Consider the following 15,329-nt stretch of genomic DNA (forward strand, 5'->3'; position numbering starts at 1 on the left):
GAGGATATCACTGTGTAGTCTCACCTTACTATGGCACCTAGAATCAGAATGGCCACCAACAGCACAGGGCACTGGGGACTGTCATGTCCTTCAACCCTTGCTTCTCTTTGGGTCTCTAACAACAGTGAACTCATGTAATTACAAGATATTTTTGTCTCCATGTCTCCGGAAACTGGCCTGGCCAGGACTGGTCAAGCTGGCATGCCGTGACGGCGTGTTGGTGTACCCTTGTCCACCCTTTATTAACCTCGTGCTCTGTGACTGGACCCTGTTGGCATGCTCAAGTTGCCCGGAAGCCTACTTCTTAGGCATGGCCTGTCAGAACCTCAGCCCGGTTATAGGTCAGCTTTCCAGGTTCCCAGCCAGCAGTTCCGATCTTAGCTTTAATTAGTTGCTCAGGAAATGCCTTCCCAACACCAGCCTTCCTTGGACCCACTGAAGAGGACACTAGAAGAGCCAAGAAGTCAAGGGGAAGGAGTCAGAGGGCTAGGGAACCAGCCTTCAGGGGAGCATCAAGGCCCATCCCTGCCTGTTTGTCTCAAACTGTATGGCCTTGTAGGTTACAGCACCCTCTAAGCCTTAGATCCCTTAGATGACCTATAGGTGACACTAGTTGGTGGCAAGCCAAACTGAGTGCCAAGTGTGTGCTCACACCCAGCAGGCACATTTGAAACTTGGGTGTCATCTCATGACCTGAATGAGCCCGTACCGGTGATGACCAGTCTGCTCCAATCCAGTGCATTTATTTGTTTCTACATCAGTTCTCACATAGACCAGGCTGACCTCAGACTTGCCGTGTACTGGAAGATGACCTAGATGCTCTTGAGGGCTAGGATTTACAGGTGCTTGCCACCACACCCAATTTATACAGCGCTGGGGGCCAAACCCAGGCTTCGTGCATTTTATCTGAGCGAGCACTAAACCGGCTGAGCTGCCTCTCCAGCCCTGAGCTGATCATTTTAGGGCTACTGATTCAGGGGCGCCCTGAGTTGGGGCCACTTATCCCCTCATCGCTTTGTGTTGAACTCAGGGCCAAGACTTTCAGGACCATTTGGGCTGCATGAAGGCTTACAGCTGGTCTACTGCACCCACCAGACTGGGTGCTATCTGCTAGCCACCTATCTCCAGAGGCCTGGTGGGGAGTTGGGAGCAGCTAAGTTATAGCCAGGATATACCTATTGTCAGGTTCCCACTCGAGAAGGAGCCCATCTGGGGAAACAGAGCCGGTTTAATCAAATATTGGCATCCCTGAGTTAGGTTGTGGCAGAATGACCCAGGACTGGACCAGTTGTGAGGAGGTGATTGATTGCCCCAGATGCACTTCCTGTTTCCTATTAGATTTGAGAAGTCTGTGTGGGCAGTTGCTGCTGCTGCTGCTTCTGCTGCTGAAGCACAAGGTGGTGTGACATGGGGACACACTGGGCAGAAGCCACAACAGGCCTTCTGCATGGCTTGGACACTGATGATCTGGGTGGGGGCAGATGGCCACATGTCCCTGATCTGCACGCTACTGTGAGAGCAGATGCCCTTGGTCCTGAGAGGCTGAATTGTCTGGCAATGAAATGCCATCCTGCAGGTTATGGTGGCTGACGATGTTGACCGCTGCTTGAGGCTGCAAGAGATAGGGCTGAAGCTAGTGTTCCCTGGGAGCCATGGCCAGATGGAGCAGCTGAGGCTGCTTCTCAGCTGTGTTCTTCCCAGACCTTGCCTCTGGAGGAGACCATCTCAGTTGTTTCTCTCTATCAACCCCCCGTCATGGGCCAGCCCTGTATAGCCACTGTCGTGTGGACATTCCATAATGAATGGCAATGGATGGATCACAAGGGTGCTTTTGACTCTGTCACTTACAACGTTGGTGTTTAAGATTTCTGTAGCTCTGCCAAAAGACGCCACAGACAGGGTGACTTCAGAAACATAGCTCTGGAGGCTAGAGTCTGAGATCTGGGTGTGGGCAGGTGGGGAGAGCCTCTGCAGCAGGGCTGTTGGGTGAGCCTGGGTAGATGGTGTCATCTGTATGTCACTCCATGGTGTGTGAAGGTGGAGGATCTGCTGCAGGAGGCTGGCCTGAGTGTGGCTGCTGTGGACAAGGGATGGGGCTGCTGAGGATGCTTCTGGGGAGCAAAACCCCTTTTCAAGAAAGCAGCACCTAGGTCTTATGTTTGCTCATCCAGGCGTCTTAGGGTCGTACCCAGCCACAATGCCCCTGGTGCAGTTCTGCACAGTTCCCAGTGACTTGACTTGAAGAAAAGGCAGACCCACAGACAGACAGAAATGCTGGGTTTAGGTGGACCGGGCTTTCTCATGGAGAAGGCTCAGCACCCCAGAAACTCAGCATGGTTATTATGTAGAGTTGAACAGAGAAGTGGGTTTATTGCCCACGGATGAACCAAGCAACAGGGTTATTATAGAGAGGTGAACAAGTAATGGGGACTTCAACTAATCTCAACAGGAGCAGTCGCTATAGGGAACAGTTTCCGAGCTGTAAGCATCTAGGGGAGAGAAAGCTATGGTGGACATTTTTTTTAAAAAATATTTATTTATTTATTATGTATACAATATTCTGTCTGTTTGCCTGAAGGCCAGTTGAGGGCGCCAGACGTCTTTACAGATGGTTGTGAGCTACCATGTGGTTGCTGGGAATTGAACTCAGGACCTTTGGAAGAGCAGGCAATGCTCTTAACCACTGAGCCATCTCTCCAGCCCCCTGGTGGACATTTTCTGCACACATTTATCAACATTTTCACTTGAGATTCTCCCACTCCAGGCAGACGCAGGTTAAGATCATTCCTGGTAAGCCAGCTCGTGGGCTACACAGATTATTAGAAATGGGCTAGTCCAGGTGCGAGAGTTAGCCGAGAAAAGGCTAGATATAATGGGCCAAGCAGTGTTTAAAAGAAAACAAAAACAAAAACATTTTCACTTGAGCCAGGAGGGAAGGCTCTGCCCTTTTCCCACGGGATGGTACTTTGGCACCTGACATGGCTATACCTATGTTAACAATACATATTCATTCAGGACCTCACATACTCCGGGCTTCCTCTGTCCCTTACAACCTGGGGGATTTGTTACAACCACCAGAGACCCTGTACTCTTCCCACCCTGTCCCTGGGCATCTACACCCAATGATAGTGTGTTGTTCATGTCCTGCAACACAGATGAAGCTGTCCTCTGCAGGTTGTCGTGGATTTTGGTGTGTTCAGGGCTCCTTCAGAGTCTTCACAGCCCTGAGACACTGGTTGACACCATGTGCCCCTGGAAGGGCATGAGTGGCAGAAGTGGGACACAGACAGGTCAGTTGACAACCACCCACAGGGATCCAGGCCAGCATGCAAAGTGTGGTTTCTCCTGTCCCAGAAGGTACTTCCCAGCCCGAGCCTCCATCCCATGTCACTTTTAGAGGCTCTCCTGCCTACCGTGGGTTCACCACACTGTGATATCGGCTTTCCACCTAGTGCGTCCTCCCAGCTCATTGTCACAGAACCACCTGAAAGGGAGAGGGACTTAGACATCACACCCCTCTCTGTGGATAAACCAGAGCCATGGGACCAAGAAATGCCTGGTCACAAAAACCTCGCTTCGTATCTTTAGAACAAAGAACACTCAGGAACCCCAGAGCAGCCGTTTGTGTTTCAGCAGCAGCTGAAAGACTCTCCAGAGCTCCCTTGGCCGCTAGAGTGTGACAGCCATTAACAACCCTCGCTTTGGCTGACCCGCCTTTTCTACCTCTCCTCCTACCCTAGAAAATAGAAAGTATAATCAACCTGGGCTTCTGACTTCTAGCCAGGTCCGGGCCCCTCTTCAAGGGTCCAGGGACCACTGGTGCTTAGGCAAGGATGGAACACAGTATGGGAGTCAGGCCATGCAAGGGAATAAAGTGTTGAAAAGACTCAGGGATTTCAGCACGGCTAGTGCTTGGCCATCCAGGTCAAACAGGAGTTTGGCTGCCCCACAGCTCATGTGCCTGATGTAGCCCCTCCTGCCATGTGTGTATGTGGTGTCCCGCTGGCACATCTATCTCTGCCAGTGATTTCCAGACCAGCCTCAGACCCACACTGAGTCATTCTCCTAGGTGGGACCACACCCAGCCTCTTCTATAGGAGGTGGCTGGCCATTTATGGTGAGGTGGGGTCCACACTGGAGCGTGTCCAGGACCAGGACCTTTTGCCTTGCTCACTGGACCATACTGGTCTTCCAAGGTCCAGTATGGTTCATTGCACTGGATAAGGTCTGAAGTGTTGATCAGGAAAATTAAGGAAGGAAAAGGGGAACTGTTAATGTCCTTAGGGTCACGGCACTGGCCCTGCAGGCATGACTTACACAGGGAAGTTGGCAGAGTTTGCAGAGTTCCCGATGACTGGTATCACTGAAGGATGGGCCGGTGACTGGGCAATGGGAACGGCAAGGCAGAGCTTTTTGACAGCATCCTTGCTCGGGATCCCATGGGAGAAGCTGGAGATAATATATATACATGTGACACATGGTGCCGCCCCAGGTTTGATGAGGAGGGACTGCAGGACTTTGAGAACCTAGAATATCCACTTAGCCTTTCAAGGACTGTGTGTGGGCCCTGTCGCAGGCATTGCGATCCCTTAAGAGATAGTTTCCCTTTTCTGTAATCCCTTCCTGACCCAGCCTATAGCATCTTGGCCTCTGAGCCCAGGAGGGAGCTTTGTCCCCAGATGCCACCTCTGTCAGACACCACAGGGCGCTTCTCTACCTCAGTGTGACCTTCAGAATTCTTCAGACTAGCCCCAATTTGCAGGTTTATACAAACAGGCTTTGAGAGTCTGGCCATTTCTCCAATATCATTCAGCCGACTCTTTCTCGGCTTCTCCAGGCTCTAGGGCAGGTGCCCAGCTGGAGTCTAGCTGTGGGGATAAGAGGTGTGAGTTGCAGTGAAGTCCTGTGGGTGCTGTCCTCACAGATAGAGTTAAAGTTGACGGTCTCCATAACCTGTTCTTTTTACTCTGACAAGGCTCCCTGGCGCTGGGGGTTCATTGTCACAGGGCTTAAGTATAAGTAGTCACAGCCTGGTGTGACTGATCCCTACCACTTGAGTTGACACTTCCTGTTATTATCACAGTAAGAGGTTGTTAACCACCTATTAGAGTCGATCTAGAAATTACGGAGCAACAATCTTGCACACTTGTATTTAGGCCTTGGGTGTAGCATTTCCTTGCAATTGACAGAAAGGGCAGAGTTCCCAGCATGGCTTTTCCATGTTGTCACATCTTGCAATGCTGTAATATGTGCATTAGGACCTCTGGGACAGCATTGACATACACCATTAACATGTCTGTGACTGAATTAGGTTCCATGCTCGTTTTGTAGGTCCTGTGGATTTAGACAGATACTATGACATGCCTCCACCTTTCCAGTGTTATCAGGCTGCTCTTAGAGTTTCCCAGTTCATTCCCCTCTCCCAACCCTAAACCGGCTCTAGAGACCATGTTGGCCTTGAACTCACAGAGCTCTGGCTGAGTGTGCCTCAAGTGCTTGCATTAGAGGCGTGCGCCACCTCACCCGGCAGCCACTTACCAACTGTTGCCAGGTTTGCCTTTTCCAGAAAACCGTGGTGGAAATCATGGGCTGCAGCATTTCCAGATTGGCTGCTTTCCCTTGGTGACATGTGTTTACGGTCCCTCCGTAGCTCCTCAGGGATCGGCATCCAGTTCTGCTTAATGCTAAGTCACCTTCCATGCCCAGGGGTTTCTCTGCTGCCCTGCTGGAGGCATACAAGAGACTTCTGCCTCATCTCAATCCCGCAAGTCCATCATGACAGGCTTTGAGTCACTTGACTCCTTCCAAGGCCTTCCCTGTCCGGGGCAGTTGACAGACAGATGGCAGTGACCCTCTAGCATGCAGATGCCATGCCCAGGTGCCTGCAGTCAGGTGTGAAGGCCTGCCAGCCTGGGGAAATCCTGGAGAACTTTCTAGAGGCAGGGGCACAGGGGTTTGCTCTTAAGGTGGAGGTGGAGACCCAGAGGCCTTCAGCTCAGGCTCTAAGGAGCCCGTGCATATCCAGGAATGACTAGGAAGCCCAGAAGAAACCACCAGCTGTGATTCTGTGAACTAGAGCTGGGGTTGGCAGGGGACGCTGGAGATTGACAGGCCCTGAAAAGTGAGCATAGATGCCTAGAAATGAAGCTGGTGTCTGATGAAGCTGGGAGTGTGGGTGCCTTATCAGCTGCTCCTTTGGGAGATGCCAGGATGCTTCACCTCGGACCAAGATGCTCAAGGGTTTCATTCCTCGGCTCTACTGATTCTAGGCCCCAGATCAGCCTCCTGGGAGGGAGCAAGCCTTCTGTCCTGCGAAGCCCCTTCCTCCCAAGTTGGAACAAGATGTAGGGTTTCAGGCCTTGAGTGATGCCTGCTCTCTCAAATGCAGCCCAGAGAGAGGCCCTCTGATGGGACAGACATAGTCAGGTCCCAGCCATGTATCCAGCCAAAGTCACTGGGATAAACAGCTATGGGATGATTTGGACTCACCAAAGACATTTGAAAATTCTGGGTCCCCTGGATTATTGGCCCTCTTATGAGCCTCAGGATTGCCTCCCTGCCCCCTCCTGATTGGTCTTTCCAAGTCTTGGCATGGCTGACCATGTCCTATTCAGCTGCTTTTGGCCTCAAGTTCCTTGCTTGTGAGGTAAGCACCATGTTGGCTTCACAGGGGTGTCAGGAGGGCTAAACAGACCCCTCAGGAGGGTGCTGAAAAGAAGGCTACAAGTTACACTGTTGTGTTCCCTGGTGACTGACTTCACAGCATCTGGCCTGGAGCCAGGGAAGGGGGAATCTGTGCCCTGCCCAGCCCAAGCCAAGCAAGGACAGAGATGTCTGCCTCAGAGGCGCCTAGGTCTTTGTTGGCTTTGTTCGGGTAGTTTATTAGTTGAAAAGATTGCTTTTTCTTAACAGTTATGTGCCCCTGGTTGCCAGGCTGTCTTTGACCTTCAAGGACAGCTTGTTCAGCTTTGCTTCGTGGTTTTAGGGTCACTGGATGAACCACACCAAATCCCTGCATCCTGAGTACTCCTCCTCTGCCAGCATTCAGCTCCCTGTCATTGTCCCCCCCTCCCCTCATAGATGCCCAATGCCGCACGGGACAGTCGGGGACTCTTCTTGCCTGATGTCCTCCTATCTGTCTGACTGTCTTGTTGTCCACAAGTAGCTGGAGATGGCCTGATTCTGCCTGCTACTCTGAGAAGCACTGACAGGGTGGAATGAGAAGGAAGCAAGCAGGACGGGCAGGCTTGCTATTACCTCTCCGTGGGTACACTTGACCTTGCTAGTCCACAACTGCATCAGGTTCTAGGGCTGAATACTACTAGGGGCAAAAGATGTGCACGTCAAATCTGCAACCAGTTCACTAGTCTAGAGGGATGCTTAGCAGGCTTTTCCTGGCATCCCTCTCTTGGCCTAGCTCAGCTCTCCTTCTAACCACCAGAGGGCAGCACCACTACCAGATCCACAGCTCCAGGCAGCTCTAGTGGGCAGAGTGGGATCGGGCCAGCAAATCCACACTCTTAATATAGCTCTACCCTCAAACCAGATGCATTTCCAGTAACTTAGGAACTGGTGCTGGGGATGGAATTCAGGGTCTTTGCAGGCTAGGCAAGTGCTGTGCTTCTGAGCCACACCCAGCCCCCACATAGTCCTGAATACATGGTGGTCATTGTTATGGAAAACATCAGTGTTTGCTGGGCTGGTTGCTAAGCAAATCCTTCTGCCCTTGATCCTGGTTTCCCCCAGGACCAGGGATGTGAGCAGAGGGTGGGTGGTTGGAAAGGACAGATGGAAGGACAGATCGAAGTCAGAGGGTGGGTGGATGTGCAGGACAGATGGAAAGGCGGGGGTGGGGAGCTGGGGGTGAGTGGAGTAGGATGGACAAGAACTCTCTCAAAGTCACACCCCACAAGAGGCAGAGCTGAGACTGTATCCCAGACCAGCTCACCCCACGGCTTATGGGACCCCAAAATCTGAAGATGACTTCTTGCTCACCTTGGCTTTGAGCCAGATTCAGGCCATATAATCCCGGCCTTGTCTGATCAAGAGAAGATGCTGCCCATTGTCCTTTGTGTCCCAAACTGGGAGGGCATAAACGTTCTGGAGCACTGCCCCACCCTGTATCTCTGAGCCACACAGGACTAGAGTGACTCACACGGATGACCCCCCCTGGACCAGCCATGCACAGCTGTGAGCATTGACATAGCCAAAAGCCCTGGCAACACGGAGTCTCTCAAAGTCCCGCTGAGTCAGAGGCCCTGGCTCTCTGGCCTCCTGCCAGCTTTCTATAGTATGGGCAGATATTTCTGATCCAGTTCAGTAGTGAAGGGAGAGGGGGCAAGTGTCATGGAAGTTCCACCATGGCCAGGTCAAGGTGCTGGCTGGGAGGATGTGGGCATAGAGACCAGCTGCCTGTGACAGCAAAGGCTGTGGGCTGCATCATGCTGCTGCTGAGGGGCCACCACTGTTACTGAGGTCTTCAGACTAGCATAGGTCACAGAGGTGGGAAAAGTACTGTGGAAGAGGGAGGGTGAAGAGAACCCCCAGAAGCTATTGGCCTGGGTAAGCTGAAGTGGCACCTCGAGGTAGATGTCTGAGTGACAGGTTAGAGGCTTCTATGGCCGGTCCTAGGTGGGAGACAGAGGCAGAGGTCAGGCAGCCCCTGTAGGTGAGCAATCCCATTTTGGGCTTGTTGGATCATGCTGCAAAGGTGTGGTTTAGCTGCCAGGATGTCACTAGAGATAACACCTGCCTTCTGCATGGCTGGCTATGGCACAGGGTTGTGTGGTGGAAGGAGCCGGGTTCTCTGGCTCGTGGCTATAGGCCATGGATTCCCACCCTGCATCTGTAGTCCCTGGGCATGGCTCTACATTGTTCTCAGCTTGATGGTTCAGACAGTAGCTGGTTAAGATTACTCTTGTGGACCGCTGTTGCAAGTGGTAGGTCCTGCCCATTGCAAGGGGAGAGGGGCAGATGGCTAGTGTGCTCCACTCTGTCCCCTCTATCACTGTCACTGTGTGTGTGTGTCCTGTGACTGCAATAATGAAGGTGAACAGCACTGGAGGACTGAAGCTGGGCAGGTTTGCTGGGCTGAAATTGAGGCTGTGGCTGTTCCTTCCATAGCTGCATGTGGAACCCTCACGTCACCTTTGCTGGTTTCTGAAGATGCCAGCTCTCATGGCTCATGGTCCTTCCTCCCTAAGACTAGCTACACTGTGTCTCTCTGACCTCTTTCTTAATCATGTGTCAACTGACTACCCAGGAAATGTCCTTTGATGATATTAGGCCATGCTGGACAGCCAATGGCCTTTTCTTGGCCTCTTCACTCCCTGTCTGAACTTCAGAGACCCCATGTCCCATACACGGCTATAATGTCCCAATATACATCTGGGTCCATTGCTGGAGTGGCAAGTCTATGCATCAACCGAGTGTGTGGCCTCTCTAGGCCAGGGCCTGGTAGTCCCTTCCTTCTGGCCACAGACCCACATGATCCCTGTATGGCAACCTGGGACCTGTGGCTCTTTAGTTCCTCTAGTAAACTCAGTTTTGCTTTAGTGTAAAAACTTGAGAGTCTCCTGGATACTTCCCTGTTACAGGGCTGCTGAGTGGCAGACGTGAGGCTTCCATACCACGGCCCAGCATCCCATGTGCTGGCATCTGCAGGTGCTTTAGTAGGCCACAGGGTCATTCCTGGTGCCTGGATGTGCCTGGTCTTAGGACCACAACCCTGGCTCTTGAACTGGTGGTCTTCAATGCCTCCTTCAACTGCCTACCTGACTGTGGTTGACTCTTGCGGGTTATTGACAATGTTTAGTCTGGTGTTTTGGGACCCGAAGGAAATGTGGGACCATTTCTCAGAGGGATGCAGCTGTCTGAAGAAGAGGCTAAAGGGTCCCAGGGCTGCAGGGCCACTGAGATGTCTGGTTGGTGATGTCCCTCTGAGACTCTGGGTGTCGACATTGTACGGATGAATATAACAAGGGTTAGTTGCTCTTCCAGAGGGAACAATGGTTGCCTTGCTACTCCAGGAGTGCACAGAGATATGTTGGGACATCATAGATAAGTATGCAGCCGTATGGATACGACAACTCCCTAAGTAGAGGAGCCACAGAGCCCACAGTGGGTTTACCAAATGATCTTGGCCCTCAGAACTGTCACCTGTCATACAACTTGAATGTCACTTAACCCCAGAGGGAAGGAGGGGATGACCATTCACCTCATGCTATGTGGGCCCAGTGCTGAGGGTGAGGGCATGCCAGGAGGCCTCCTGTTTGCTCTCCCTGTGCTGAGTGTCCCTCATTTTAACCTGGCTCCTTTCTCCCTGCAGTATCGCAGCCCCAGGCTGCTCATGACCCTCTGGAGAAGCCAGCCAGCACGGCAATCCTGTGCAGCACCTGTGGGAATGTGTGCAAGGGCGAGGTGCTGCGCGTGCAGAACAAGTACTTCCACATTAGGTGCTTCGTGTGCAAAGGTGAGTGTGTACTTGGCCTTGTGCTTGGCCATAGAGTACCCCTAACTGGGCTTCCCAGCCACCCTTCTCGCTTTCTGGGTCTGGAAAGCTCTCTGGCCACACTTGAGCATCTGTAGAGTCCTGAGCCTGTGTCTTTCCAGAATACTGTCTAGTGTGACAAAGGAGTACTCCCAGGGAGATAGGGAGACTCTGGGTCTGCAGGGGTGGAGGCATGAAGCTAGCCCAGAATCAGAGATGCCAATCCTGGAGCCACTGGGGCACTGCACAGAGTGCCAGCGGCCTTTGCTGGCTGTGCAAAATCTGTAGCAAGCAGTGTTCAGGGGGGATTGCTGCACTGATGCTGCCTCCCTCCTGCAGTGGCCCTGTTAACGTTCTAAATGAAAGTCACTCATTTTTCCTTGCTTATAAAAAGTAGCCTAAAAAAACAGTAAACTTAAATAATACCAAGAAGATAAGAAGAGGGCCTGAAGCTGTGTGTGCGGCCTCTCCAGCATGTGTGTCTGTGTGCAGACTCTCCAGCAGGTGTGCCTGTGTGCAGGGCCTCTCCAGCATGTGTGTCTGTGTGTGCAGGGCCTCTCCAGCATGTGTGCCTGTGTGCAGGGCCTCTTCAGCAGGTGTGCCTGTGTGTGTGGACTCTTCAGTAGATGTGCCTGTGTGTGAAGCCTCTCCAGAGAGTGTGCCTGTGTGCACGGCCTCTCCAGCGTGTGTGTCTGTGTGTGCGGCCTCTCCAGAGGGTGTGCCTGTGTACACGGCCTCTCCAGAGGGTGTACCTGTGTACACAGCCTCTCCAGCGGGTGTGCCTGTGTGTGCGGCCTCTCCAGCATGTGTGTCTGTGTACACGGCCTCTCCAGAGGGTGCACCTGTGTGCGTGGCCTCTCCAGAGGGTGTGCCTGTGTACACGGCCTCTCCAGAGGGTACACCTGTGTGCGTGGCCTCTCCAGTGGGTGTGCCTGTGTGTGCAGCTTTTCTAGCACACCTGTCTGTGTTTGAAACCTTCTCCTCTGCCCTGCATTTCATGTGCATGCTGGGGACTAAGCACACCTCCCCCCAACATCTAAGAAATGTGAGAAAAAGTACTCACAGGGTGCAGTACTGGACATGGCGTATAGTCTCACAGAGCTGGTAGTGTTAAAGGGATAGTGTTTTGGAGCCCACGGATGCATCCCTGCAATTTGGGCAAGTACTATGCCCGTGCCCTCTGACTTGGCAGTGATGATTTCCATGGCTGTCTGGAGACTGACACTGCCTTCATCACGGTGACCTTCAGTGAGGGTAGAAAGAATAGTAGTCAAATCCTTGGGACATAGAGGTCTATAGGGAGCGTCCAGAGGCTTCCAGAAAGGAGTCCATTGAGGAGGTACATTTGGCTGTACCTTGAAGATAGAAATTTGCCAGACAAGAATAAAGCTGCCCTAGATGGGAGGTGACCCCACCAAGACAGCTGTGTGTGGGGGAAGGGAGAGAGGCTGGTGACTGACCTTAGAGAAAGGATGTAGAACTAGGAGCATCTAGGGGTTTGATTCCAGGTCCTCTCTGGCCCCTGAGCCTATAGAGGTGCCTGGGCTTCTGTTTGAGGAGCACTACCCGCTCCACTCTGGTCCCCTGTCCCAGCTACAGCGTATAAAGAAAGTCCTGGTGTTGAAAAGAGAATCTTCTGCAGAAGGGGCCACCCCCAAAACACCCCTGGTACTGTCAGTTTTGGATGGTCAGCCTCCACAGGAGAAACATGGTCTATGGGGTAGTGACGGGAAACAGCCTGGGCTAGCTCTTACTGGGTCTCATTCTGGGACCCTGAGGGATCTGCCTTCAGCTGAGCCAGACACCAGCCTTCAGAGGCCTCATCCTAGGGCACCAGCAATGGCTCTCAGTGGTGTCCCAAGAGCCACCAGGTTTGAGGGCGTCATGGGCATCCCTGATGCTTTCTCACAATGACACCCCATCTTTCTAGCCCCTTCCCCACTGTCACACATGATAAAAACTCCAGAATCCTTTGTGATAGCCACCCCAGGACTGTGACTGGGGCTGCTTGAGAAAAAAAAGCGATCACATGGGCACCTCACTCCCAGCATAGCCAGGAAAGCCTGCGCCGCAGACTCGACAGAACGGGTGTGAGTCGGGGGCTGGAGGGCCAGCCTATTCTGTCATCTCACACAGTTCCAAAACCACCCATCCCCAGAGAAAAGGTCATGTCCGCTCTGGGGGACTTTCCTACAGAGAGCAGCAGCCACTATCTACAGCCTGGATGCAGAACCCCAGAACCTGCAGAAAAAGCTAGGTGTGAGTGTGCATCGGCTTAGCCCGGCACTGGTGAGTAGGCAGAGGCAGGACGATTCCCTGGAGCTCACCAGGCAGCCAGCGCAGCTGAATCTGAGAGCCCTGTTTCAAAAGAAAACATGGAGAGCGGCCGAGGAAGACGTCCAGCGTTGTCTGCTGGCCTCCATAGACACACAAAGACATACGAATTATACACTAGAAAGAACTAATTCCAAAAAGTGACCCTGACCCTGCCCTCCCATCAGCTGCTGCCAACCCTCATGTCCCTCAAAAATGAACACCTCCCCACTCCCTCCAGGCCTCTGCTAACTTGATCCTTCTCTAACTGTAATATGATAGAGGCGCATTGTCTCGACGAGGGACTTGAGTTACTGGTGAACTTGGACTTTTTATTTTTAGGAGCAGAGGTCTGGGATGTCACTGCCTTGGGGTGACCTTGGGATCTTCAGAGCAGCCAGAAACCAGGAGGCAGCTGAGGCAGCAGGGCCGGGAGCCAGCGGAGTCTTGCAGGGCTTGGGGCATGCCTGTCTGTGTCCCTCTCCCTATGTTATAGTGTGACTCTCTCGGCTCTATGTCTCTGCACTCATTCCTCTTCCAAGGGCTGACCAGTGTTGGCACAGCTGTGGCAAACAGACACAGCCTAGAGTCAGCACCTTGAATACTTGTGACTGTCTGTCTCCAAGGCACAGCGGTATTGTCCTGTGCATATCTGTCAACCCCGTGGCCTGTTCTCACAGAAGAACATTTGTTTGATCTATAGTGGGACAAGATTAAACCTTGGGTTTCATTCCCAGACTGGGTGTGGAGAAGGAATCCAGCATGGCTCCAGGCTGGCATCTAGCCGCCATAGGCTGTAAGGAATGTACATGCATGTACATGACATGGAAGGTCCCTCTCGTTTTGTACCAGGAGCCGTGTTTCGGCAAATGGCATTGTTGTGACAACTTCTAGGCTATTCTATCTGAGATGCTGAATGGCTCACTCGCGTGTGCTTCTGGGGCTGGAGAGTGTGAGTGAGGAGCACACTGTGTCCCCAGAAATTGACCTGGGGCCTGCCAGCTGTTGCTCACCAGCGGTCCCAGAGTAGATGCTTTGGTCCACAGCACGCAGTCTTCTCTGCTCCTCCACTAGGCTCAACAGTCTCCGCTCCAGGGAGTTGTGTGTCCAGACAAGAGACTAGAGGCTCACAGTGAGCCTGTGGGTTTTCCTTCTGCTCTGGATCTGGCCTTGCTATGTTACAGGGGCCAGGGGCTGAGACCTGTGAGAACTAGATACCAGGGGGAGGCAGTGGGAAGTTTCTCTGTGGACTAGGGGACCACGTATGGGCTCAGCTGTCTTCTCACTGACAACCCAGAGCAGCCTCTCTCTCTCTCTCTCTCTCTCTCTCTCTCTCTCTCTCTCTCTCTCTCTCTCTGTCTGCCGTGTGCATACATACACGCACACACCTGCTCACCCATTCTAACACTGAAGCAGCTTGAAGGGGCTCACAAGGTCTTAGAGGCCAAAGAGCCTCTTCACGCCCTAGAAATGGTGGGAAGCTGGTCCTGCCCTCAGTTCCTCAGTGCCTATTTCTGGAAACTTCTACAAGAAAAACACATGACTCTAGGCTAGCAGCGAAGCCTGTGTCTGTCCCTGGAGTACCATCCTGGGTAACCTTAGGCATTTGGATTTGTAGGACCTTGTAACAGGTGGGGTCAGATCTGCTGGCCCTGAGACGTGAGTTGGTCAGTCTGCTAATCCAGCCTTTGATCTTCTCCCAAGCGTGTGGCTGTGACCTGGCCGAGGGTGGCTTCTTCGTACGACAGGGTGAACACATCTGCACACGTGACTACCAGCGGCTCTATGGCACTCGTTGCTTCAGCTGTGACCGCTTCATTGAAGGGGAAGTGGTGTCAGCACTTGGCAAGACCTATCACCCTGACTGCTTTGTGTGTGCTGTGTGCAGGTAGGTGGCCTAGCCTCTGCCCTGGTGACCTCTGCCCCCTCCTTCTGGCCCAAGCCCTGGCTCCACTCCATCTTCCCACATCAGGCACGGGGAGGTACAGCGGTTTGTTTGGGGTCATCCAGAGCAGGTTCAAGAGAGAGCTGGCTGTGAGCAAAAGCAAGGGCTGGTCTTTGCACACCATCTCTGTTCACTTCCTCTGGGTCTTCAAGTTTCCCAGGCTTAATCCCACCACAACCCTTACTGCCCTCACCTGGGCCTACCCTGGGCCTTGCCCTCTTGTGCTCCACCATCTTTTGACTCCTGGCAGGACTCAGCTGCCTCCATCCAACCCCACGGTAAACCCTCTTACCCCTGGTCTCCAAGGTGGCCCTCCCTAGCTCACCCTTGGCCTTGGTCTCAGCTCCACTCCTGTCTACATTGCTTCCTGCCACGCCTACCCAGATGGCAGTCTGTCCCTGTGCACCCACTCCCACAGGCCAAGGCCCTACTTCCTATGTCCCTGCCTGCAGATGGCATGGCCCTATCCCCAGAAGTCTCACACAGTACCTTCCTCAAACCCACCCAGCCACCGTCCTGGCTCTGAACCCCACAAATGACTGCTCTCTGCCTGATCCACACCACTGCCACCTGTTCCCAGCA

General features: G+C 52.9%; 1 protein-coding gene across 19 annotated transcripts in view; it reads left to right on the forward strand.

Moving 5' to 3' along the window:
• Ablim2 (actin binding LIM protein family member 2) overlaps positions 1 to 15,329 on the forward strand; it is a 122,110-nt gene that overhangs the window by 30,213 nt on the left and 76,568 nt on the right. For all 19 annotated transcript variants that reach the window (XM_041636191.1, XM_041636192.1, XM_041636210.1 and 16 more), the window contains exons 2-3: positions 10,328 to 10,471; positions 14,507 to 14,690. In XM_041636191.1, coding sequence (XP_041492125.1) covers positions 10,328 to 10,471; positions 14,507 to 14,690 — 328 coding nt within the window. The remainder of the gene's footprint in view (positions 1 to 10,327; positions 10,472 to 14,506; positions 14,691 to 15,329) is intronic.

Source organism: Microtus oregoni, unplaced genomic scaffold, assembly GCF_018167655.1.
Source record: "Microtus oregoni isolate MIOR12 unplaced genomic scaffold, Mior012 000049F_ref0000343, whole genome shotgun sequence".
Classification (NCBI taxonomy): domain Eukaryota; kingdom Metazoa; phylum Chordata; class Mammalia; order Rodentia; family Cricetidae; genus Microtus; species Microtus oregoni.